Source organism: Tursiops truncatus, chromosome 2 (genome assembly GCF_011762595.2).
Source record: "Tursiops truncatus isolate mTurTru1 chromosome 2, mTurTru1.mat.Y, whole genome shotgun sequence".
Classification (NCBI taxonomy): domain Eukaryota; kingdom Metazoa; phylum Chordata; class Mammalia; order Artiodactyla; family Delphinidae; genus Tursiops; species Tursiops truncatus.
In genome coordinates, this window is record NC_047035.1 from 175,964,691 (window position 1) to 175,989,994 (window position 25,304).

A 25,304-nucleotide genomic window follows, 5' to 3' on the forward strand; every position below is an offset into this window, starting at 1 on the left:
TAGGGGAACACTGGAGAGGACGGAATGGCGTCACCTCTTGGAACCGGTGTGCACAAGTGACGGAAAAGTGAAATGTGCCCACATAGAAATAACACAGGGTGACCAAATCATGAATTACCGAGGCACGTTGTTCCCTCAGATGAGCTGGAGGGTTTTGATTAAAATAGCCAGTAATCAATCAAAACAGTGGGGGAATTATCATTAGGGGAATCATCTATACTTTATAGATATTGATAACGATAATATAATAATACAACTGACAGAAAGAGAAGGGTGGATGAGTAGGTGTGCAAATTTTATCTGGCAATAAATAAATCAATAGATAGTATTTAAAACATAATTTTATCTATCTGTCTATCCATCCATCCATCCATTTATCTATATCTTTCTTTTTTAAAACATATTTATCCATTTATTTTGGCTGCTCTGGGTCTTCGTTGTGGCACACGGGGTCTCTTGCAGCGTGTGGGACTTTTAGTTGCAGCACACGGGCTTCTTAGTTGCAGCATGCATGAGGGATCTGGTTCCCTGACCAGGGATCGAACCTGGGTCCCCTGCATTGGGAGCGTGGAGTCTTACCCACTGCGCCACCAGGGAAGTCCCATCTATCGATCTCTCTTACCTATCCATACATCCTTTTATCTAGCTGTAGGCATAAAGAGATATCTGGAGTAATTTATATTAGCTGTTAACAGTGATTATTTCTGGATGGTAGGATTTGGGATATTTTCTACTTTCTTTTTTAAATTTTCTATCCAATTTGTATGATGAATATGTATCATCTTTAAAAAAATTAAAGTTCTTGTTTAGTACCTTGCACAGTACCGTTTTACTCTGAACAGCAGTGCATGATGGTTAAGAGTACAGGTTCTGGAACCATTGCCTGGAATGCCAGTCTCACCACTTACCAGCTGTGTTTCCTTCAGAGAATCATTAAACTACTTGGTGCCTTGGCTACCAAATATATAAAATGGGGACAGTCATGCTACCAATCTCACTGAATTGTTGTAATGATTGAGTGAATTAATATATGTAAAATGCTTGATACATGATAGTGCTAGGTAAATGTTGGCTAGTATCATTCACATAGCAATAGCTTTAATGAACAACAATTTAAACCAATAATACATAAATGCAAAAAAAAGTCAAAGGGTCCAGTATCTGTACTCATCTATAGATGAGTCCATTCTGTGTTTCTCGCTTTTTTCAAATAATTAATTTTTGGCTGTGTTGGGTCTTTTTTGCTGCACACGGGCTTTCTCTAGTTGCAGTGAGCAGGGGCTACTCTTCGTTGCGGTGCGTGGGCTTCTCATTGCAGTGGCTTCTCTTGTTGCGGAACACAGGCTCTAGGCACACGAGCTTCAGTAGTTGTGGCACATGGGTTCAGTAGCTGTGGCTCATGAGCTCTAGAGCGCAGGCTCAGTAGTTGTGGCACACGGGCTTAGTTGCTCTGCGGCATGTGGGATCTTCCCGGACCAGGGCTCGAACCCGTGTCCCCTGCATTGGCAGGCGGGTTCTTAACCACTGCGCCACCAGGGAAGCCCCCTGTGTTTCTCTTATGTCAGATTACTCATGTTATTTAACTGGCTATAAATCGAGAACAAGAGGACCCTAAATGGGGCCCTTTCGGCTGCAGTCAAGGAGCTTTGACGGTGTGGCATAGGCATGTCAATAGGCAATTATAATTCAGGCCTTTGTGCGTCATGCTAAGTTTGAATTTTGCTTTAAAGTCGATTGAAGGTTTTTAAAGGGTTTTAAGTATAACCTGAAACAGAGAAGCTTGTTTAGGAGATCACTGCCGGCCAGAGGTGAAGGTGGTTTAAACTAAGCCTGTGGAATATATTACACTAAAGAACAAAAAAAATGACAGAGTAGAGAGAAATAAAGGGAGAGAATGGATAAGACCGGGCGAGTGAGTGAACATGAGCTGTGAAGAAGAGGGGGCGTCATGAGGGCTATTTAGCTTTCTGACTTGGGTGGCTGGATGGATAATTGTAGCACTTGCTGCTACAGGGAAGACAGCTGGAGGACTGGTGGGGGCAGGATGAACTTCACTAGGGGAGAAACAAAGTCAGTTTGTCCTTAGTGATATAGTCATTGTCTAACGCAGTCCCAGGCTCAGGGTAGGCACTCAGCAAACAGTTATCGTACACTAAATGAATGACGAGTTCAGTTACGTTGGGTACACATTGAGGTTCTCATGGGACGTCTCTGTGGTGATGGCAACTAGCCAATGGGATATTCATTCATGTCTAAAGCTTAGGATAGAATGTGGGCTGGGCATATAGCATTATGAGTATTTGGTAACTTAAGTGATGAGTATATGTGAGATTGTGAGGAAGAGAAAGAAAGGGAAACGAGAAGGACAAAAACAGAGTTCTGTTGCATCCAATCTTTGAAGGAGAAGGAATGGACCAGAGAAGAGGTGCCTATAAAGAAATGCAGAAGGGACAGCCAGAGTTGTGAGGGAAGCCAGAAGAGTGAGTTACTGAAGAAACAAAGGGAAGAGAGTGTTTAAGGAGAGAAAGTGATCAAAAGTGTCAAATTCTATGACAGAGCCTCATAAGATAGACTAAACTGTTCCTTCTTGTGTGACACGGAGGTTGATGAATCCTTTTGTGCTTGTGTGAATATGGTTTTCCCACAGATGGTTTTAGAAACACACAAAGTCAGTTTTAGAAAACAGTGTTTTGGGTTGGTAAGAATCCAAACAGCGTTACATCTGGCATCATATATCAGACATGGCTCTTATTGCTAGATTTGCAGGATTTATTGAGTCTTCAAGCTTTAAGTTAAATGGTAAGGAAATGAGAAATAACTTTGCCTTGTGTAAGGCTTAAATAATTCATAGGTTGGGAACTCGTTCTAATGATTAGCAGTCTTATGTTCTAATGATATGTCTGTGGCCATGGCTACGACGTAGGTTGCATGTGAGGATGAACGTACAGACTCAGCAGAGTTTTATTAACTCTGTGTGCTAGTGTGCACGGTTTTCTTCCCGTATCTATTTCTCAGTAAGAATAAGAAACATCGTAATAATAACAGTTTGGCTACTGAGTCAAAAATGATTTTTAAGACAACAGTGATTTCATAAAACTCTACTGACTTTTCTCAGTACATCAGAATACTGCTTTTAAAGACTCAGCGTAAAGAGTTTCATATTAATTATACCCTTCCTGAGGAACTAACGTGGAGCAACAGGTATCCCAACGTAGTAGGTTCATGAAAAAGTAGATTTATTCATGCTGAATTTTCTTTTCTTGTTGACTTTTTAATGTCTATTTGATACGTACAGAATTCATCTGGAGGTAATTTGGCCTTCAAGTATATAAAAATCACATCAACATTACAAAAAACAGTTAACGCTTGTGTTTTGAGGAGTGTAACTTTCTCATAAAATACTATAACATTTCAAACAATTAAAAAGTATTCATGCTGAAAACTTAAATATCTAAAATTTCTTTTCCATACCTCAGGATCTTTACTTTCTTTTAAACTTTTTTTTAATTTTTATTTTTTAATTGAAGCATAGTTGATTTACAATGTTGTGTTAGTTTCAGGTGTACAGCAAAGTGATTCATATATGTGTATTCTTTTTCAGATTCTTTTCCCATATAGGTTATTACAAAATATCGAGTATAGTTCCCTGTGCTATACAGTAGGTCCTTGCTGATGATCTATTTTTATATATAGTAGTGTGTATATGTTAATCCCAAACTCCTAATTTATCCCTCCCCTCCTTTCCCCTTTGGTAATCACAAGTTTATTTTCTATGTCTGTGAGACTGTTTCTGTTTTATAAATATAAGTTCATTTGTATCATTTTTTTTAGATTCCACATATAAGCAATATCATAGGATATTTGTCTTTCTCTGTCTGACTGACTTCACTCAGTATGACAATGTCTGGGTCCATCCATGTTGCCTCAAATGGCATTATTTCATTCTTTTTTAAGGCTGAGTAGCATTCCGTCGCATACATGTGCCACATCTTCTTTATCTATTCATCCATTGATGGATATGTAGGTTGTTTCCATGTCCTGGCTATTGTAAATAGTGCTACTATGAACATAGGAGTGCATGTATCTTTTCGAATTAGAGTTTTCTCTGGGTGTATACCCAGGAGTGGAATTGCTGGATCGTATGGTAGCTCTATTTTTAGTTTTTTAAGGAACCTCCATCCTGTTCTCCACAGTGGCTGCACCAATTTACATTCCCACCAACTTAACTTTTATTTTGAAATAGCATAAGACTTACAGAAAAGTTGCAAAAGTATAGAGTGCATGGTACAGAGTTCCCATATACCCTTCACTCAGCTTCCCTTAACATCCTACATAACCATAGTGAAATTATAGAAACTTTTCATTTGTTGAAGTCTAGTTTTTTTAACTTGAAGATTGTTGTATGTGGATTTCGTGCAGTTTTGTTCAGTTCATTCCTAAGTATTTAATCTTCCTTGCTGGTGGTATAAATGGTTTTTTACTGCCATTATGTGCTTCAGTTGATTGTCTCTATGACCACTATTGAATTTTGTGTATTAATTCTCTGTGCTGCTACCTAATGGAATTCTCTTCTTGTTCGAGTTCACTTTATTGTTGATTCTCTAGCACAATTGTTGACCTACTACAGCACATGGGCCAAATCCTGTTTTTGTAAATAAAGTTTTATTGGAACATACTCACACTCATTGATTTATATGTTGTCTTTGGTGGCTTTTATGTTACAATGACAGAGTCGATAGTTGCTACAGAGACCAAATAACCCACAAAGACATACTTGCTACCTGGCCCTTTACAAAAAAAATTGCTGAACCCTGCCCCAGGATATTCCCAAGAAAGCTTTATTTCTTCTTTATAGATTCTTATTCTTTAGATTGATTTCTCTTGTCTAATTTCGTTAGCTAATTCCCTACTGCAGTGTTAGATAGTAGTGGAGATAGCTTCTTTGCCTTGTTCCTGATATTGGTAGAAATGCCTCTAGTGGTGTTCTATTATGTAAAATAATGTCTTGAGGACTAAAGTATATATGTTTTATCATATTTTAAAAAATCTCTCAATTTCTATTTTTAAAGAGTGTTTTTAAAATCAGAAATAGGGGGCTTCCCTGGTGGCGCAGTGGTTGAGAGTCCGCCTGCCGATGTAGGGGACACGGGTTCGTGCCCCGGTCCGGGAAGATCCCACATGCCGCGGAGCGGCTGGGCCCGTGAGCCATGGCCGCTGAGCCTGCGCGTCCGGAGCCTGTGCTCCGCGGCAGGAGAGGCCACGATAGTGAGAGGCCCGCGTACTGCATTAAAAAAAAAAAAAAAAAAAAAAAAATCAGAAATAGGCATTGAATTTTGTCAAATCCTCTTTAAGCATTTATGGAGATTATGCTCCGAATACTCCATTATGATTTTTTCCCTTATATCTATCAATATATTGAATAATATTAATGGGTTTCCAAACACTGGACCAACCATGCATTCTGGGAACAAGTTTGCTAATCTGACTTAGTATTTTTGTAATGATATCCTTGAATTATATTGGTCTGTGGTTTTCTTTTCCTTCTTTTCTTTCTTTTTTTTTTTTTTACAACTATCTTTATCAAATTTAGGTATCAATGTTATACCTGCTTCACAAAAGGAATTAGGAAGTTTTCTTTCATTTCAATACTCTGGAATAATTTATTGAGCAATGGGACCATCTAGGCTTTAAAGTTTTGAGAGAATTATACTGTGCAGTCATTTGGACCTACTCTGTGTGTGTGTGTTCTTTACTGGTTTTCTCTAGTTCTGTGAAATCTAATCTATGCATTGGGGTCAATTTTGGCAATCTGCATTTCCTTATAAAATGATCAATTTCATTTAGATCATCAAATTTATTTAAACAATGTCTTATGATTTTTAAATTTTGTCTCATTTCAATGGTTGTTTTCCACTTGTCATTTTATATTTGTGTATGTGAGCTTTCTCCTGTTTTTTCCATGATCAAGTTATCTAGTATAGTTTCTCTATTTTGATTTTTTTTCTGAAAAAATTTTATTAATTAGATATACTGTTCATTTATTCTCTAGCTCATAAATTTCTTTTATATTTATTCCATGTTGCCTTTTTTGGGTTTATTTCGTAACTATTTTTCTAATTTATTTGAACTGAGAAGATATTTAATTTTATTCTTTTTTTTACTTTCTTTTTTTGGCTGTGCCATGCAGCTTGTGGGATCCTAATTCCCCGACCAGGGATCGAACTCGGGCCCCCTGCAGTGGAAGCATGGAGTCCTAACCACTGGACTGCCCGGGAATTCCCTCTGTTTTTAATAATAAAAATATTTTGTCCTATGAGTTTTTCTTTGACACTTCTTTAAATGTCCCTTGTACATTCTGATATGTAGTGATTTCATTATCATTATTTTTAGGACGTTCTTTAATTTCAGTTTATATTTTCCCTTTAGGCCAGGTGTTGTTTAATAGAATTTTTTTTTTAATTCCACAAAGAGGAACCTTTTTATTTTTTGTTTTTGTTAGATATTTCTTACTATGTTGCAGTTTAGTCAGTGTTTTATTTCCACTTTTTATGGAACTCACTGGTGTTTTCTTTATGACTCAATAGAAGATGAATGTTTACAAAGCATCTATAGGTGCTTGGGGTGAAGATGTATCCTCTTTCAATAGAGTGTAGAGTTTGATGTATATATATATATATATATATTTTTTTTTTTTTTAATAAATTTCTTTCTTTTTTTGGCTGTGTTTGGTCTTCGTTGCTACACGTGGGCTTTCTCTAGTTGTGGCGAGTGGGGACTACTCTTCATTGCGGTGCGTGGCCTTCTCATTGCAGTGGCTTCTCTTGTGGAGCACAGGCTCTAGGCATGAGGGCTTCAGTAGCTGTGGCACGTGGGTTCAGTAGTTGTGGCTCGTGGGCTCTAGAGCACAGGCTCAGTAGTTGTGGCACACGGGCTTAGTTGCTCCGCGGCATGTGGGATCTTCCCGGACCAGGGCTTGAACCCGTGTCAGCTGCACTGGCAGGTGGATTCTTAACCACTGTGCCACCAGGGAAGGCCTGATGTGTATTCTTAAGATCTATTCTATTAAGTTATGTAAGTCTTCTATCTCTACTTACTATGTTTCATGCATTTGATCTGTCTCATACTGAAAATGGTGTATTAAAATTATTAGTGTGCTTCTACCTATGTCTTCTTACAACTCATGTAGTTTTTGCTTCTTAAAGGCAGGCAGTATATTGTTTGGTGCATAAATGTTTCTGATCATTGTGAATTGTGGATTTTAATTTTTCAAGAGCTCTTCTTTGTCATGTTTGATGAGTTTTGGCTTGATATTTCTACTTTGTTATAAGGATCTTTACCCCTGCGTTCATAGTTTTTCCATTTTCCTGGAATATCTTGGTCTACCTTTATCTTTAGTCTTTGTTGAACCACTTTCTTTTAGGTGTGCCCTTTCATACAGTATATAGATGGGTCTTGCTTTGTATGCCAAGCTAAAAATATTTTTAATAAGTGAGCTAAACCCATTCACACTCATTGATGTTTGGTCTCAACAATGTCATAATATTTTATACTTATTCATATTCTTTTATATTTGCTCTTCTCTGTAAGATTTGTAATCTTTGCTCTTTAATTTTTTTTTTGGTGTTTTTTAGAAAAGTTTGCATTTTTGTTTCATTCTAGTCACTGTCTTTGTACCTGTACATTTTTCTAATGCTTGCTTTCTCCTTTCTGTTATGTAGTTATTTGCTATTTAGTTTCTCAGTTCTTGCTGGTATCTTTCAATTCCCACCCATTGTCTATATAGTAATCAATGGGCTTATTTCATTTTTCTCTTTTCCTCTTCCTTATCCTCTCCACTTTAAAGTGCATTGTTTCTACTTTGTCATGACATGTAAAATTGGAACATTATTATTCTACCCTTGACCCTGCCCCTGTTTTAATCTAGACCAGCAAACATATATACACATATACTTATTACCAGTTTTTGCTGCAGTTTTACAGTCAGAGTTTAATTTTTGGAGCTCATCCCCTAGGAGAATCTTCAGAAAGGGCTCATGGGTACAGAATTCCCTACGTTTTTATATGTTTAAAGTACCTTTCTTTTTTTCAGCTTTATGTAGGTATAATTGACAAATTTAAACATTATGTATATTTAAGGTGTATGACATGGTGTTCTGATATAAGTATACTTTGTGGGATGATCACAACAACCAGGCTAATTAACCTCATCTCACAAAGATACATTTTTTTTTGGTGTATGGCAAGAACACTTAAAAGCTGCTCTGTTAGCAAATTTCAAGTGTACAACACATTATTATTAATACAGTTACCGTGCTGGGCACTAGGTCTCTAAAGCTTATCCATCTTATAACTGAAACTTCGTACCCTTTGACCAGCGTCTCCCCATCTCCTCCACTCCCAGCCCCTTCACCGTTCGAATCACTGTTTCTCTAAGTTCAACTGTTTTAGACTCTACCTGTGAGTGATTTCACGCAATGTTTGACTTTCTGTGTCTGGCTTATTTCATTTAGCATGATGTCTTTCAAGTTCACCCATGTACAAATGGCAGGATTTCTTTCTGTTTTAAGGCTGAATAATATTTCATTGTATAAATATACCACAACTTCTTTATCCATTCATCTGTCAGTGGACACTTAGGTTGTTTCCATATCTTGGCTATTGTAAATAATTCTATAATAAACATAAGAGCACAGATATCTTCTCTAGCTACTGAATTCAGTTCCTTTGGATATATACCCATAAAAATGGGATTACTAGATCAAATGATAGTTATATTTTCAATTTTTTGAGGAACCTCCATACTGTTTTCCATAATGACTATACCAGTTTACATTCCCACCAACAGTGTGCAGGGATTTCCTTTTCTCCACTTCTTGCCAATATTTTTAATCTCTTGTCTTTTCAATAACAGCCCTTCCAATGAGGAGTGAGGCAGTATCTCACTGTAGTTTTGATTTGGATTTCCCTGATGATTTGTGCTGTTGAGCATTTATTCATATACCTGTTGGCCATTTGCATGTCTTCTTTGGAGAAATGTCTGTTCAGTTCCTTTGCCCATTTTTAAATTGAGTTATTTATTTATTTTTTTTGCCATTGAGTTGTATGAATTCCTTATGTATTTTGAATATTAACTTCGTATCAAATGTACGGCTTGCATATATTTTCTCCTGTTCCATAGCTTGCCTTTTCATTTTGTTGATTGTTTCTTTTGCTGTGCAGAAACACATGTTTATATCTAGTGAAGCTATTTTCCTATAAATACTCAGAGGACAGCTTTGCTAGATACAAAATTCTTGGTTCCCACTTTCTTTCTTGAATTAAAAAAATTCTGCTCCATTGTTGTCTTACTTCATACCTTTTTTGGGAAAATTCTGATGTTAGTCGAATTCATGTTTCTTTGTGAGTTATTTGATCTTTTCTTTTGGAGGGCATGAGAATTTTTTCTTCACCTTTATAATCTAATACTTTTACTAGGTTTATCTTAGAGTTGATTGCTAACCATTTGGTTAGCCTGAAATATAGTTAATACAGGAAAGTCAGGATCAATGCTTTTCTTTTCCTTTTGAAAAAGTCAAATTTCAGATATATGAGTTGTCAGGAAGCCTAGCAAATGCCAGTAGTGATAATAAGGGCTGTTTTTCAGACTTTTTAGGAACTTGTAGATCCTCATGATTTATTTGTCTCTCCTGTGCCTTTAATACAAAATTCCTGGCATACATGATTCAAAACATGCTAAAATTCTAATGTCCTAAGTTTTTCATTACTTCAGAATAACCTTGAACCTAAAGGTCAGCTTTCAAATATAAGTGCCTGACTACAAAAGAATTAATTTTCATGTTCTTTAGAAAATAATCAAGAAAAAATGTTTCTATTAATATTCTGTAAATGCCCAAGATTCTAAGAAGTTTTACATGACAGTTTACCTAAATAATATACTAATTTCCTACAATTTATCCTGTAAAATATTTTCCTTCCACACATTGTAAAACAAACATTTGCTGAACCGATTGTTACATAGTCCAGTGTTATGTGATCATGTAATGAAAGACTCTTTTATAAAACATATACACAAGGATAGAATTAAAACTTACCATGGAATCTGTAACTCTAAATTTCCTGTCTTCTGTGGTTTAAACATAATTATGTTGCATTTACATAGTTTTTTTTTTTTTTACATTGGGTTTATTTGTTCTTTTTAAAAGGGGGGAAAAATAAAGCTGTGCTTGTTTGCATACAAAAGAGATTTAATCTCTTTGTGGCTGCCCAGAAATTTCATTTACCACGAAACCAGTCCTTGTGACATTTTAGGGTGTATGTAAGATATAAAATAGAATATATGTTTTATATGTTTGTGTCAATAAGAGCATTTTTCCTCCTGTTACTTGTTTTTCATCTGTCGACTTTTAAAAGCACATGGATTTAACCGAGATACTGAAATGCCAAATGAAAATTAATTATGTGCATAATTTAATCTTCTGAATCTTAGTTTCCTCATTTTAAAGCAAGCTCTGGGGATGTTTAATTTGAGGATTATTTGGATTTTATTTATCCACATTATATATCTCATCCATCCAGGTGTGATGTGTGCTTAGCTCCATAGCTGAACAAATTGGCTTTTCAGTACCATTTCCTGTGTGTGACAGTAAGTGTGTGTGTGTGTGAGAGTGTGTGTGTGTTTATAGTGTGTGTGAGTGTGTGTGTATAGTGTGTGTGAGAGTGTGTGTGTTTATAGTGTGTGTGTGTTTATAGTGTGTGTGAGTGTGTGTGTATAGTGTGTGTGAGAGTGTGTGTGTGAGTGTGTATGTGTTTATAGTGTGTGTGAGTGTGTGTGTTTATAGTGTGTGAGAGTGTGTGTGTGTTTATAGTGTGTGTGGGTGTGTGTGTTTATAGTGTGTGTGAGTGTGTGTGTTTATAGTGTGTGAGTGTGTGTTTATAGTGTGTGTGTGTGTGTGTGAGAGAGTGTGTGTGTGTGTGAGTGTGTGTGTGTGTTTATAGTGAAGTTAAAACACATTTTTAAAGCTTCTAATTTGTGAAATATAATATACATAAAGGAAGGTGCATGACGTAAACGTACAGCTTAGTAAATTCTTGAAAAGGGAGGACTCATATACCTGCCACCCAAGCCAAGAAGCAGAATACCATCATCACCCTACAGACACCTGGGCTGCCTGTCCTATCACGGCCCCCCAGTGCCCACTGCCCTGCAGTCTGGGGAGAGCCCCTCTCTTGCCTTTTATGGTAATTCATATCTTACTCTGTTTTCATCATTTTATATTTGAGAATGCCTCCCTAAATAGTTTTATTTCTATTTGGAAACAAATGGAAGCATATAATATGTGTTGGGTTTTGTCTGAATTTTTTTGTTCAAAATTATAGGTTGTTTTAACACTTAATTGCTCAGTTTGATGCATTTTAGCAATTGTATACACTCATATAACCACCAGCCAAAAGAAGAGAGAAAACATGTCCTTCACCCAAGAAAGTGCACTCATGCTATTTTCCAGTCAATCCCCACGCCCACCCCAAGCAACCACTTTCTGATTTCCATCACTATAGATTAGTTTTGCCCTGTTTTGGGATTGGAATTTCTGAGTCATAGGGTAGAAGTTTAACTTTATTAGAAACATCCAAATAGTATACAAAAGTGGTTGTACAATTTTACATTCCCATTGGTGCCAACATTAATGTTGCTCTTTTTTTTTTAATTTAGCCCTTCTAACAGTAAAAGTGTATGTCGTTGTAGATTTCCTTTGCATTCCCCTGATCACTAATGATGTTGAATAACTTTCCATGTGCTTATTTCGTGTGTATATATGTTATTTTGTAGTCTCTTCAAGTTTTTTGTCCATTTTAAATTTGGATTGTTTATCTTTTTTGGCAATTTGAAGAAGTTCTTCACATTTTCTGGATACAAATCCATTGTTCGATTTATGTGCTGTGGAATGATGTTTCCCAGTCAGTATTAAGGCTGTCTTTTCAGCAGAAAGTTTTAATTTGATGAAGTTAAAGTTATCAATTTTACTTTCATGGCTAGTGTACTATATGATATACCTCAAACTAGTTTCTAAGTGTGGTGTGGAAAGGGGAGTCCAAGTTAATTTTTTCATATGATATTCAATTGATCTAGCATCATTTATTGAAAACACTATTTCTCAGTTGATTAGCTTGGTCCCTTGGTTGAAATTCAACTGACTGTATATTAGCAGATCTATTTCAGAACTCCTTTTTCCATTGATCTATTTTTCTATCCTCATGTCAGTCCCACACTATCTTGATCATTATAGCTTTGTAATAGGAGTGTTAAGTCCTCCAACTTTTTAAGATGCTTTGGGCTATCTGAGATGTTTTGCATTTATATATAAATTTTAGAGTCATCTTGTCTAAATCTTTTTTTAAAGCTTTATGGAATTTTAATAATTGTTGTTAAGAATCTATAGATCAATTTAGAAAGAATAGAAATCTTAACAATATTGAGATCGCCAATCTACTAATATGGTGTATATCTCCATTTATTTGGATCTGTTTTAATTCTGGTAGGATATGCAGTCCAATACTCTCTCATGATGCTGGGCGGTGGCAGTGAGCTGCAGCCCCCAGTCAGCCATGTGATCAGGAAGGTAAACAACTCAAACACTCACAACCATTCTGTACCCATCAGCCGTCCTGGTTTTCACTTTCAGTACACTAGTCAATACGTTACAAGAGATATTCAGCACTTTATTATAAAATAGGCTCTGTGTTAGATGATTTTGCCCAGCTGTAGGCCAATGTAAGTGTTTTGAGCGTGTTTAAGTTGGGCTGGGCTAAGCTGTGATGTTCGGTAGGCTAGGGGTGTTAAATGTGTTTTCCACTTGTGCTGGGTTGATTAGGACACAGCCCCATGGGTAAGTCAAGGAAGGTCTGTACAGAGAAAAGAGGGGAGAGTCAAACGACACCTTGAGGAAGCAGTCAGCCAAACTCAAACTGTGGGACTTTCTACAACAGTCCTGATCCCTTAAAAGAGTCAATGCCATAAAAATGTTCTAGATTAAAAGAGACTAAAAAGACATATCAAGAATACAGTGTATGATCCCTTTTGAATCTAGGTTTTGTTTGTTTTTTAAAAAGCTCTAAAGAAAGTTTTGCAAAGAAATGGGACTATTTGAATATGAGCTGGACCTCAAAAATTGTTGGGCCTTCTTAATATTATTCTGTGAATGCATAACTTTTCGTATGAGTGAATAAGTTTTGAAAGCTTTTCTGTCATAGTGCTTACACAACGATAAAAGGATAGACTATCCTTCTACTCTACCAAAGCCAAGGAATTCTGGGACACACTTGACATGCATTTCCAGAGGCTGCTACATTCACATCTTTTCTCCCAATTTGGTCTCCCATAGCCTCTTTAAAAGAATACACAGAGATATAAACATTGAAACTCTGAGAATTTTTATGAAAATATAAAATTCTTTTCTAATCATAGTTTTTCACAGCGATCATTAATTCTGACATCCATTTATGTTTCCATTTTTGTGGAATTGCCAACTTGGTTTTAAAACCTATAGATTTCAGTTGCATCTTATAGTGTGGCTTACGAACATCATGTTCCTTTAGGCTATAACCACATTTAGGTTGAGCCATGTATCATTTATCAGCAAATATTGTGAAATTTTTAGAAAAGATGCAAAATTATGGTTTCAAAATAGATGTATTGGCATTGCCAGAAAGAAACTCTGCAGCCTCAGCCGTGCTGGCTGTGTGGGTGCCCACTGTTCACATTTGTTCGTGTATGTGGCCTCAGCGGGCAGGCCAGCCAGCCAGACTTGTTAACAATCCTGACAAGAGTTAGTAGAACCAAAGACACTGAGAAGCCACAACAAGCAGCTGTGTCTTTTGTGTGTGTGTGTTTGTTTTTAAGAGCCGGAACATGAACGTGTAGTCATCTTTCAAGAACTGTTATTTTGTCAGCCACACAGTTTGATTTCTATGATAAAGTTGAAGATTTTGGAAACATATAGTTCAGTTTTGTTTTTATAATATCAAAGTATTAATGTAAAATTCTCTTGACAATAAAAGCAGGAAGAGTTAACATACTGCTGGAAGTGAATTCAGAAAAAGATGCTAATCAAATTAAAGAACTATACAAAAGGAGATATAGACCCACTGAAAATGGGCAGTGGTATAATGAATACCATTTACAAGCCCAGCGTTGTATATTCAAAGCAATAAAGTTGTAAAGAAGATCTATGAAAATGCACTTTCGACTTAGAGGCAACTCCAAATAAAAATTTACTGGTTAGATTCTGAATTTGAACGTGCACTTTCCAAGTATGAGGTTGAAAATGAATGTATTTGTGTTGGGAGAGATTTTTGATTCATCGGAAAAGGAGTAGGCAAAGGCTGTCTTGTTTCAGGTCCATTTAACCAATACTCACTGTCTGCGGGAGCTGCCCTAAGCATGGCGGGCAGTAGCAGATTCCTGCTGTCAAGGAGATTACACAGTACTTGGGGAGATAAGAAGCATACGCACCTGCCTACAATGCAAAGCAATGTGTTAATGAGTGCTAGAAACGAGGGCAGCAAAACTCAAAAGAATCTCAGAGGAGGGAGAAGCCAGAGGACTTGGGAGAGGCCTTATGGTAGACCTTAAAGTACGGATTGTTCAGCAAAAGATGGAGATGGCAGGGCAAAGGCTTAGTCCTGGGAGAATTTCTGTGGCTTGGGAGTTAACAGTGTCTCCCCTCTGTGTTCACAGGGAACCCCATGCCCGCATCTATTGTAGCATTTACCAGAATAGACGATCATGGTCTCTTTAACACACTCGCTAGACTGCAGTTTCCTAAAGGACAATTAAAATCCTCATTATTTGCACATTCTGTATTTGTGTATTCACATCCTTGCTAAAATGTATTTGTAATCCCCCCAGTTAATCCGTATAGCACTTCTGCAGTTATTCACGGACACGTGTGGAGCCACGAGAAATTGGAGTTGCCTGGTGCACGTGTTTCCAGCTGGGGTTGAACAGGACCACACTCTGCCTTCTTGTATCCGCTCTCATTTTGTAAACAAGTGTCGTCTTCCCAGTATTTAGTGCCACGTTTTTTGCATTTTCGTCCTTTGAGCTGGTGATCTTCCTGGTTAAAATGTTCCCCAAGCATAGTGCCAAAATGCAAGGGGGCTGTGATGTGCGTCACAGAGACAATATGTGTATTGGATTGCCCGTGGGTTCAGTGTAGTGAATCAACAATGTGTATTAAGTAAGGTGTCTTCAAACAGAAACACACATAGAACAAGATTATGTATTGATCAGTTAACGAAAATATTCTCACCAGAGGCTCTTAGGACAAAACTTTATATTCCCCCAGGAGCAATGATTCGGTATCTACAAATTCACTGTTTGCAGTGACTTTATACAGCGAACTACCCTGAGTAATAAGAATTGACTGTATGTGTTACTTCCGTATGCTTAGCACTTAGTGTTTAGTAGATGGCCGAAGAGTTTTATGAGCAAACACCTGAATGTAGGGAGTTTGGAGGAATAAACCAGCTCATTGGAAATGTTAAATACTGAATTCAGGAACTGGGGTGTGAATACCATGCAGGCAGCGGGAAGCTGTCAGAGACTGTCTCCTGGGAGTGACCTGTCAGTTGTGAACTGTTCACCAAGCATTGACTGAACGTTCTGGGTGGTGTGACGGACAGAATGCACATCCCCGGGGCCCTGCTGGCAAGGAGATACCGCAGAAGCTCTCAAAACTCCTTCAGCAAGATTAATTTCCCAGGAATTTATGGGATGGATTGGAATTGAGAGAAACGGGAGACATAAAACCAAGTTAGGCAACTACTGTAGCAATCCTGATATGAGGTAGTAGACACCTGGATTAGGATGCTGGCAGGCAGAACAGAGAAGTAGGGGGAGATACTTGAGTTATTTGAAGGAAATCCACAGTATATGACTCGACACATAGGATGAGGGAGATGGAGGGACAAAATTAAACTCTGAGGTTTGCTACCCATGACTTTGTTAGTTCCTGTGTTTGCAAATGTTTTCCTCATCTAAGGTAATTACTCTGTGCTGTGCTGTCTTTTAAGACATCTATAATGGGGTCACAGTCCCCATCTGTTGTAACTAAGCAGCTGATGAATTGCCTGGGGTTTGGGGTGACGGTCAAGGACAGTACATCTGGTTTTAGAATGAATGGTGAATTTTTATTGCTAATTGTGAAAGTTTTCCTGGGGGGATCCAGAGTTGAATTATGCCTCTTTTTAACTGAAAATATGTGCCATGCAGATGACTTCCACTCTGGTGACAAGCTATGTCCCTCATTGTATGGCTAAATATTGCTAATGCAACTATTACTACTACGTTAGTGAGAGAGTAGGCTGGATTAACATTCACTGTTGTTCTTTGAGAAATTGCATGTGAAAAAATAGAGACCCACGGATCTCCATTAATTACACTTTCAGTGGCATATGTAAACCAGTAAGCTTTTTTAAGTTTGCAAAGTAATTCCTTCATTGTGAGGTACAGTGTGTTCAGTATCTTTCTTTATAGTTTCTATAAATCAAGAAATAAAACTTTATTTTCCCTCAGCATGATACAGACAGAAAGCTTTAGTTTTAGAAAGCTATTTAGTTAAACTCTGGGTTAAAATACTTTCTCAGTGTGCTTTTTTCTTATTAAAAATCATCTTTTAAAGAGATAGTTTATATCTTACTATAAGCTATTTGCATTACCAACTGTTTTATAAGGTTATGGAAAACATATCCAACTTGGAACCTTTGGAATAATACATTTTTCCCCCCTGGCATACTCAGATAATCAAGAAATATAGTTTTTTAATGTCAATTTTCAAGAAAAAATTTGAATGGTGCCAAGCTAGTAGTATTTATTCTATCTGTGGCTAAGTACTACGTGTATTTAACTCAACTTGAGGTTCAAAATCAAAGGAATTCTGATGTTCTTTATCTTTTTTCATATGCTCTGAGTTTATCTTTCTGAACAAAGCCATGCTTGTAAAGGATATTAAGTTTTGTTTGACCTTCTTCTCAACTGCAAGTACTTGATGGACCTTAATGCAAGGTTATGCTCCCTGGACTGATTGATATATAAACAGAAGACAGATGGTGTGGGGATGACTCTGATGATAATTCATTTTTCAGCTAGTCAAGAAGATATTTTGATTACAGTGTGTTTAAGTAACTATAACACAGTCTGCAATGTTGGTCTTGCTGGGAAGGGAGCACATGGAAAACAAGTTATGTGTTATTTGTGCCCCACAAAGGATGCAGTGTGTTGTACTGATTTTAATTCCTAGTGCTAGATTAGTACTGGAAGAGGTTAAACTGTGTCATGCAGTACGGTAAGTCAGTTAAACACAGACCAAATAGAAAAGGTAACTGCACAGCTTTGAGCCATAAATATTTGTCTTGGAAAGTATTTAGATGTTACTATGTGAAAGAAACCAGTATTTTTACATTTAGGTAACAGTCTGTATACAGCTAATTAAAGAATTACGTGGCTTGGTTTTCAGTTCATGTGAATCGTAACTATCGTGGAGCTTGCTTTCTGTGTCAGCGAGTTTAAAACTGAAATCAGAGAGCTGACAACCCAACAGCATGTTATGTCCCTGCTGTTGTTAAAGTTTTGAAAAGAAGTAGCTAAGCGAAATGTCAAAAGGAGAAAAAATAATTATAATTGTGTGAATAGATGGGCCATTTAAATTTTTATTTTCATGTACTAATTACAGTCTCTACCTCTGTTTTTTTGTTTCACAATAGGATAATTGATCACTTAGATGGAGTTCGTTTGTTGTGGTCCCTACTGAAAAATCCTCACCCAGACGTGAAGGCCAGTGCAGCTTGGGCCCTCTGTCCCTGCATCCAGAATGCAAAGGTGAGAAGAGACTGCAAGTCAATCCATTCTAGAATCTCTAATACCATATTGAATAATGTCACCACAGGTCACTAATTTCTTTTCACTTCTTTTTGGTCAGATTTATCTGGGGGAAAAAATGTGCTGAACGTTTGTGCCAAACTAATTTTTGAGCAATACCTTCTCCTGGTCAGTTTTTATGTGTAAAATGAAACGGGGCTAAGATGGCAGTGCTTATTACCATGTTCTACATGGCTGGTGCAGTCAAAACCACTACCCCAGGTAGATTAGGGGGGAGGGAAGTTGACTTATCTTATCTCTTGGGTGAAAAGAAAATTGTATTACTGCTACTTTCAGAAGCTCAAGATGACTTCTATGTTATTTATTGTCTGAATTACTACAATGAAAAGTCACTAAGTTCTTTGTTACCTTGAAAAAGTCACATAATTTCATGAATCCCACTTTCCTTATCTGTCAATAAAGACTGGATATAAAACCTATGGGTAAAATTTTTATATGAAAAAAGACTGAACTGGAAGTTTCTGAAGTCTTTTAGCTCTTCATTTGTAAATTTTATTATTTTCTTTGAGGATCTCTTTTCAGCCCATTTCTGTTATCTTCACTTAAATTTCTTTTCCTATAGGTTTAGGGATTTCCCTTTAAGATCCTTGTTGCTAGAGATATTTCTCTCTGTTGAGTATTTTTATCTAAAGTATTTTTATTTAAAGCACTTAATTCCTGTAATAAATTTAACATACCTCTATCTTCCTAAATATTTGTGACTAGCAGTAATCTTTTGTAAAAAGTGAATTGTGATATATAGCAATAGTAGAAAAGACTTATTACAAACTGGTTAATGGAACCATTTTTTTATAACAACAAAAAAGGAAAAATAAAAATAAAAACACCTCAAATGTCAACCTACAGGAAAATGGACAACAGGATGATACTACAGTCATAACATGTCATACAATGCAGCAGTGAAAAATGAATGTATTTCAGCAATGTGTTCATCAATATTGATACATCACATAAACATATTGAGCAAAATAAAAACAAGTTTCAGAAGCAGACATACAATATAATCCTATTATATAAGGTCCAAAGAAATTTTTTAAATGCAAAATATAAATGATATTATTTAGGGAGCAAGAAAGAAGCCTACTGGAGAAAGATTGCTACACACCCTTAAAGAATATCTTTAAGGATATTCTTTAAGAAAGACCTTAATCTTCCTTAAGGAATCTTTAATATCTTTAAGGATCTTAATTATCTTTAAGGAAGGTTAATGGTATCAGAGGCAAGCCAAGATTAATAAGCAGAACTAACTTCAGAGGAAAGAGATAATGTAAAGAACAGAAGATAACGTTAAATTTTTAAAATTAATATCCTCAGAATGACCCAAGGGATACTACTAGGCCCAAAAAGCCTGAATAAAAAAGAAATATTCATAGATTAAGAATGAACTTTTAGAAATTAAAAATATATTTGAAAAAGTAATAAATTTAATAAAAGAGATAAATACTAGGTTATGTGTGATGCTGGGATATGACTACGTAATTATCTGGATGATAAGGTCTAGTAAATAGCTAAAAGTGTAAAGTAAAAGTAAAAACTGAATAGGAATCGCAAGCACACAAAAAGAGAGCAATTGAAAAGAAGAAACAGTCTTTTTTTTTTAAAGGAGGGGGGTGGTTTCTGTAAGTTGAAGAGTTGAAGAAAGACTCTAGTCTTCAGATTGAAAAGATCCATTTAGTGCCAAGTAGGGAAAAAGAATTTATCTACGCCTAGACACAAATACAAATTTGGTGTTTCCAGAAATTAAAAGAAAGGAAAAAGTTACATAAGAGTAAGAATCACACCAGCATTAGGCTTAACATTATTCACAATAAATTCTATAAGAAAAAGGAACAAAAAAACCTTTACTGTCTTTAGAGGAAAACACTTTTTATGCTGGAATTCTATACCCTGCAAAACTAGCATTCCAGTGAGAGTAGACTAAGGACAGAATAAAGACATTGAGCCTTTAGAAATGTCAGCACTTAGGAAAGTTATCCCCCAGGGGTCTTCTTTGAAAAAAATTACAATGTTTTCCAGCAAAACAGAAGATTCTAAGGAAGAGAATAACATGAGTTATAGAAACAATAATGAACAAATAAATCATTAGAATTTATAGCTAAATATGAATTTGTGTTGGTAATATGGCTTTCAAATTTTGTCAGATTATTAAGAAAGAATTTCTTTAAAAGTAATGGCATAAAGTAAAATGAAAGCAGATGGTGTTGTCACAGTAACAATCTGAATCTAAACTACCAGATGATTCGGAAAGCATGTTAGGGAGTGGAAGGTAATAGGTAAAAACATGCCCAAAGTCTTTCCTTTTCCTAGAGAAGGGTGTTGGAGATACTGGTTAAATCTCAATCATCATTGAAAATATGATGAATTTAATATTATCATTGGTGAGATACCATTTTGTATAGATCACATTTCTGTCAGTGCTGTTATTACGTGTAAACTGTGTCCTGTATTCGTATGGACTTCAACTCCAAATCTGCCTGTTTATCTATTATTAGCTTTAAAAGGTATTCCAGCATTTCCACATTCATTATTCTTGCCCCGGATTTCTGTCCCAAATATCCAACTGGTCTCCTTTGCTGGCAACCCAAACTGAGCCACACTCAGACTTTAAGAACAACCCATCTTGTCTGTGTTTAAGCCCTTGGCCCCAAGGCCAGTCTACACCCAAGCCCTCATCAAGAGCTCCATTTCTCCTGAACCTCTCCTGCCTTCCACTGCTCTCCACCCCCACCAACTCAGCATCTTTGAACTCTTCTCAGCTCCCTTCCTACCACTCCTGGGGGAAGGAAAGACCCATGAGGATCTCTGCTTGTTCACTTCTCTTACCAAGAACTTCTGTATGCATTTTCATTTGGGTAACATGAACATCTGAAGAGTTTTGAACAAGGAAGAGACATAAGCAGATTGGCTCACTAGAAAATGTGTGAGTGGGTGACTGATTAGGCTATTACCATGATTCAGTGGAAAGTAATTAGAGTTTGACCTAATACAGGGACAGTGTGGGTGAAGAGGAAGAGCAAATACAAGAAATGATTGGGAAATAGTATCAGAAATTGGTGAGTTATTGGATGTTGGCTATGAGAAAGAGGTGAGAGAGTATGAATTTTTGTTTTTGTTTTGGTGTTTTAACTTTGACAACTAAGTAACCTTAGTTGCTAACCTTGTTAGTAACCTTTACCAAACGTGAGAAGAACACAATTTGGGGAAAAGATGGGGGATTTGCTTTCATCCAGGTATAGATGCCCAGTCATTTGAATATATGAATCTGGGTGTCAGGAGAGATTCTGGACTGGAGATATATATATATATATATATATATATATATATATATATATATATATATATATATATATATATATATGGGAGCCATCAGTATGTAGGAGGCGGTTGAAGTCTTGCGCAAAGATGAACGGCAGAGGGTGTGGGCGACAAGAGAAGACCAGTGACAAAGAACAGTCACAGAGGAAGACCGACATGTGATGAGATCACCAGGAGAGGGCAATTTCAGGAAAGACAAGAAAGGAAGCAATGCCAAGAAAGGAGGAGTGTTCAACAGTATCATTTGCCCCTAAGAGGTCATTTGCCTTTGAAAACTGAAAAGAGCACATTAAATATGGAAATTAAGAGATCATCGGTCATAGACATTTCAGTTGAGAGGTGAGAGTTTAAGTCCGTGGTACTGGAGTGAGAAATGAATTAAGGGGAGAAATAGATACAAAGAAGATTAATAGTTCTTTCTGGAAGCTGAGCTGTTAATATCAGTAGAAGGAGCCAATATGAAATCCGGAAGACAGTTTAGGCTGAGGGAATGACTAATATGGGGAAAGGCGTGAGAGAGATGGAGAGGGTGTGTGTAGGTGGTAGATGGAGAAAGGAAGAATGGATGCATGGAAGGAAGGAAGAAAGCATAGCTCTCACTGTGCCTAAACCTTTTAAGCACATTGCTCTAAGTAGAGTAAAAAACTTCTGGAGCACCAAGCAGAAGGACACTTCTAGAATACGTAACTCCTGAGGGTGAGCCCTGTGACAGGAAGGACTTCTGGTAAGAAACACTGAAAAAGGCAACTTCTAACTTCATCGAGGCAACGAACACATGCCCAATCTCCTGTCTCCCTGTCTATCTATCTGTCTGTCTGTCGGCCTATCTATCTATCATCTATCTATTATCTATTCATCTATCTATCTATTATCTATCTATCTATCTATCTATCTATCTATCTTTCTGTCATCCAATTCAGAAGTGACAAAGTTATCAAAGGGATCTGAATTAATACCCTTCTGTGAATTTAAAGACTTGAAGTCACATATTTCTTAGCTGACAGTAAGTATAATTTGGCTGATTATTTCAACAATGGGGACTGGCTTTTCTGATTACATAATATAGAAGACATTTCCATAAATTGAATTCACTAAATATGCAGAGTCAAAATTTGATGTCAAATATATCACAAAATTCATCTTTTATGACTAAATTTATGATGAACATTTTTAGATGTCAATTCGAAATAGATGAGGATGCATACCTTTTCAAAAATGTATTGAGATATGTGAGCAAAAATTTTGAAGACTATTGGTCTAGTATATCAGGTCTGGCCCTTGAAATGGGAGAGAAGGAAATTTAAAACATCTTTCCTCAAGAAAATACCCTAATTTGCAAGACTCTTGTCCTTTTGAAAACTCCTATTTTCTAGGACCAGGAGGTGAATATTATACTGGTTTCCTTTCTTGCATACTTCTAGAACAAAACTCATCTTCCCAAGGCAGAAGGATACCTCAGGGGTCAAGTGCAAGAGAGGTCATGTGCTCAGAAAGGCAAGAGAAAAGAAAGCACATTTATATTAAAAAATAATATCTCATTATTCATATAGATCCCAATCAAACCGTGGTTTCAGACAGCTCTATCTAAAAGAAATTTCTGTGATAATGGAAATTTACTCTTCATCTATTGCAACCCGTAGCCATGTGTGGGTTTTGAAATGTGACTAGTCTGACTGAGGAACTAAACTTTTAATTATATTAAGTTTTAATTAATTTAAGTAGCCACATGTAGCTAGTGGCTCTTGTTTTGAATATCCCAAGTCTAAGATATGCAAATAATGGAGAGTTGTTTTTGAAAAGCAACTTCTACAAAAAGTTCTAAACCTCAAGAATTATATAAGTTGGCATATGGTTATATATTCACTATGCCAATTTTAAAAGTAAAGAAAAACACAAAGGAAAGTGTCTTTTGTGTTTCCATATAAATGTGAAATATTTTTTGTTCTAGTTCTGTGAAAAATGCCATTGGTAATTTGATAGGGATTGCATTGAATCTGTAGCTTGCCTTGTGTAGTATGGTCATTTTGACAATATTGATTCTTCCAATCCGAGAACATTCCATCTGTTTGTGTCATCTTCAATTACTTTCATCAGTGTCTTATAGTTTTCCTAGTACAGGTCTTTTGCCTCCTTAGGTAGGTTTATTCCTAGGTATTTTATTCTTTTTGATGTGTGTTTCCTTAATTTCTCTTTCTGATCATTTGTTGTTAGTGTATAGAAATGAAACAGATTTCTGTGTATTAATTTTGTATCCTGCAATTTACCGAATTCATTGATGAGCTTTAGTAGTTTTCTGGTAGCGTCTTTAGGATTTTCTATGTATGGTATCATGTCATCTGCAAGCAGTGACACTTTTACTTCTTCTTTTCCAGTTTGTATTCCTTTTATTTCTTTTTCTTGTCTGATTGCTGTGGCTAGGACTTCCAAAACTATGTTGAATAAGAGTGGCGACAGTGGACATCTTTGTCCTGCTCCTGATCATAGAAGAAGCGCTTTCAGTTTTTCCCCATTGAGAATGATGTTGGCTGTGGGTTTGTCATATATGGCTTTTATTATGTTGAGGTAAGTTCCCTCTATGCCCACTGTCTGGAGAGTTTTTTATCATAAATGGGTGTTGAATTTTGTCAAAAGCTTTTTCTGCATCTATTGAGATGATCATATGGTTTTTATTCTTTAATTTGTTAATATGGTGTATCACATTGATTGATTTGCATATGTTCAAGAATCCTTATATCCCTAAACCCCACTTGATCATGGTGTATGATCCTTTTAATGTGTTGTTGGACTTGGTTTGCTAGTATTTTGTTGAGAATCTTTGGGTCTATGTTCATCAGTGATACTGGCCTGTAATTTTCGTTTTTGTGGTATCTCTGTCTGGTTTTGATACCAGAATGATGGTGGACTCATAGAATGAGCTTGGGAGTGTTCCTTCCTCTGCAGTTTTTTGGAATAATTTCAGAAGGATAGGTGCTAACTCTTCTCTAAATGTTTGATAGAATTCTCCTGTAAAGCCATCTGGTCCTGAACTTTTGTTTGTTGGAGGTTTTAAAATCACGGTTTCAATTTCAGTACTTGTGATTGGTCGATTCATATTTTCTGTTTCTTCCTGGGTCAGTCTTGGAAGGTTGTACATTTCTAAGAGTTTGTACATTGCTTCTAGGTTGTCCATTTTATTGGCATATAGTGCTTGTAGTAGTCTCTTATGATCCTTTGTATTTCTGTGGTGTCAGTTGTAACTTCTCCTTTTTCATTTTTAATTTTATTGATTTGAGACCTCTCCCTTTTTTTCCTGATGAGTCTAGCTAAAGGTTTATCAATTTTGATTATCTTTTCAGAGAACCAGCTTTTAGTTTCATTGATCTTTTCTATTGTTTTCTTCATTTCTATTTCATTTATTTCTGCTCTGATCTTTGTGATTTTTCCTTCTACTAACTTTGGGTTTTGCTTGTTATTCTTTCTCTAGTTGCTTTAGGTGTAAGGGTAGGTTGTTTATTAGAGATGTTTCTTGTTTCCTGAGGTAGGATTGTATTGCTATAAACTTCCCTCTTAGAACTGCTTTTGCTTCATCCCATAGATTTTGGATTGTCGTGTTTTCATTTTCATTTGTCTCTAGGTATTTTTGATTTCCTCTTTGATTTCTTCAGTGATCCATTTGTTTTTTAGTAGCATATTGTTTAGCCTCCACATGTTTGTGTTTTTTGCAGTCTTTTTCTTGTAGTTGATTTACAGTCTTATAGCATTGTGGTTGGAAAAGATTTTACATGATATTAATGAATCCTTTCCATACTAACCCAAATTAATAATTAAAATCCATAAAATGTTTGTTTTTTCAATACTCATACCAAAAATTGATCACAAATCAGGAATAGAATAGGGTTTGTTTTGTTTTGTTTTGTTTTTCATTCAAATTTTAACCTAAACATAGTAATTTGGGGGTTAAATGAGATTTTATCTCATTTTCACCCATGTATTATACCCAAGGAGATACAACTTCTGTTACCTCTTAGTAATTGTGAAAGACAGCCCCAGAATATAAAATGATGCTGGTGAAGAA

The 25,304-nt window shown here is 36.3% G+C and overlaps 1 protein-coding gene across 2 annotated transcripts in view; it reads left to right on the plus strand.

The window, feature by feature from the left end:
- ODAD2 (outer dynein arm docking complex subunit 2) overlaps positions 1-25,304 on the plus strand; it is a 197,453-nt gene that overhangs the window by 66,571 nt on the left and 105,578 nt on the right. For both annotated transcript variants that reach the window (XM_073801778.1, XM_073801777.1), the window contains exon 18: positions 17,761-17,875. In XM_073801778.1, coding sequence (XP_073657879.1) covers positions 17,761-17,875 — 115 coding nt within the window. The remainder of the gene's footprint in view (positions 1-17,760; positions 17,876-25,304) is intronic.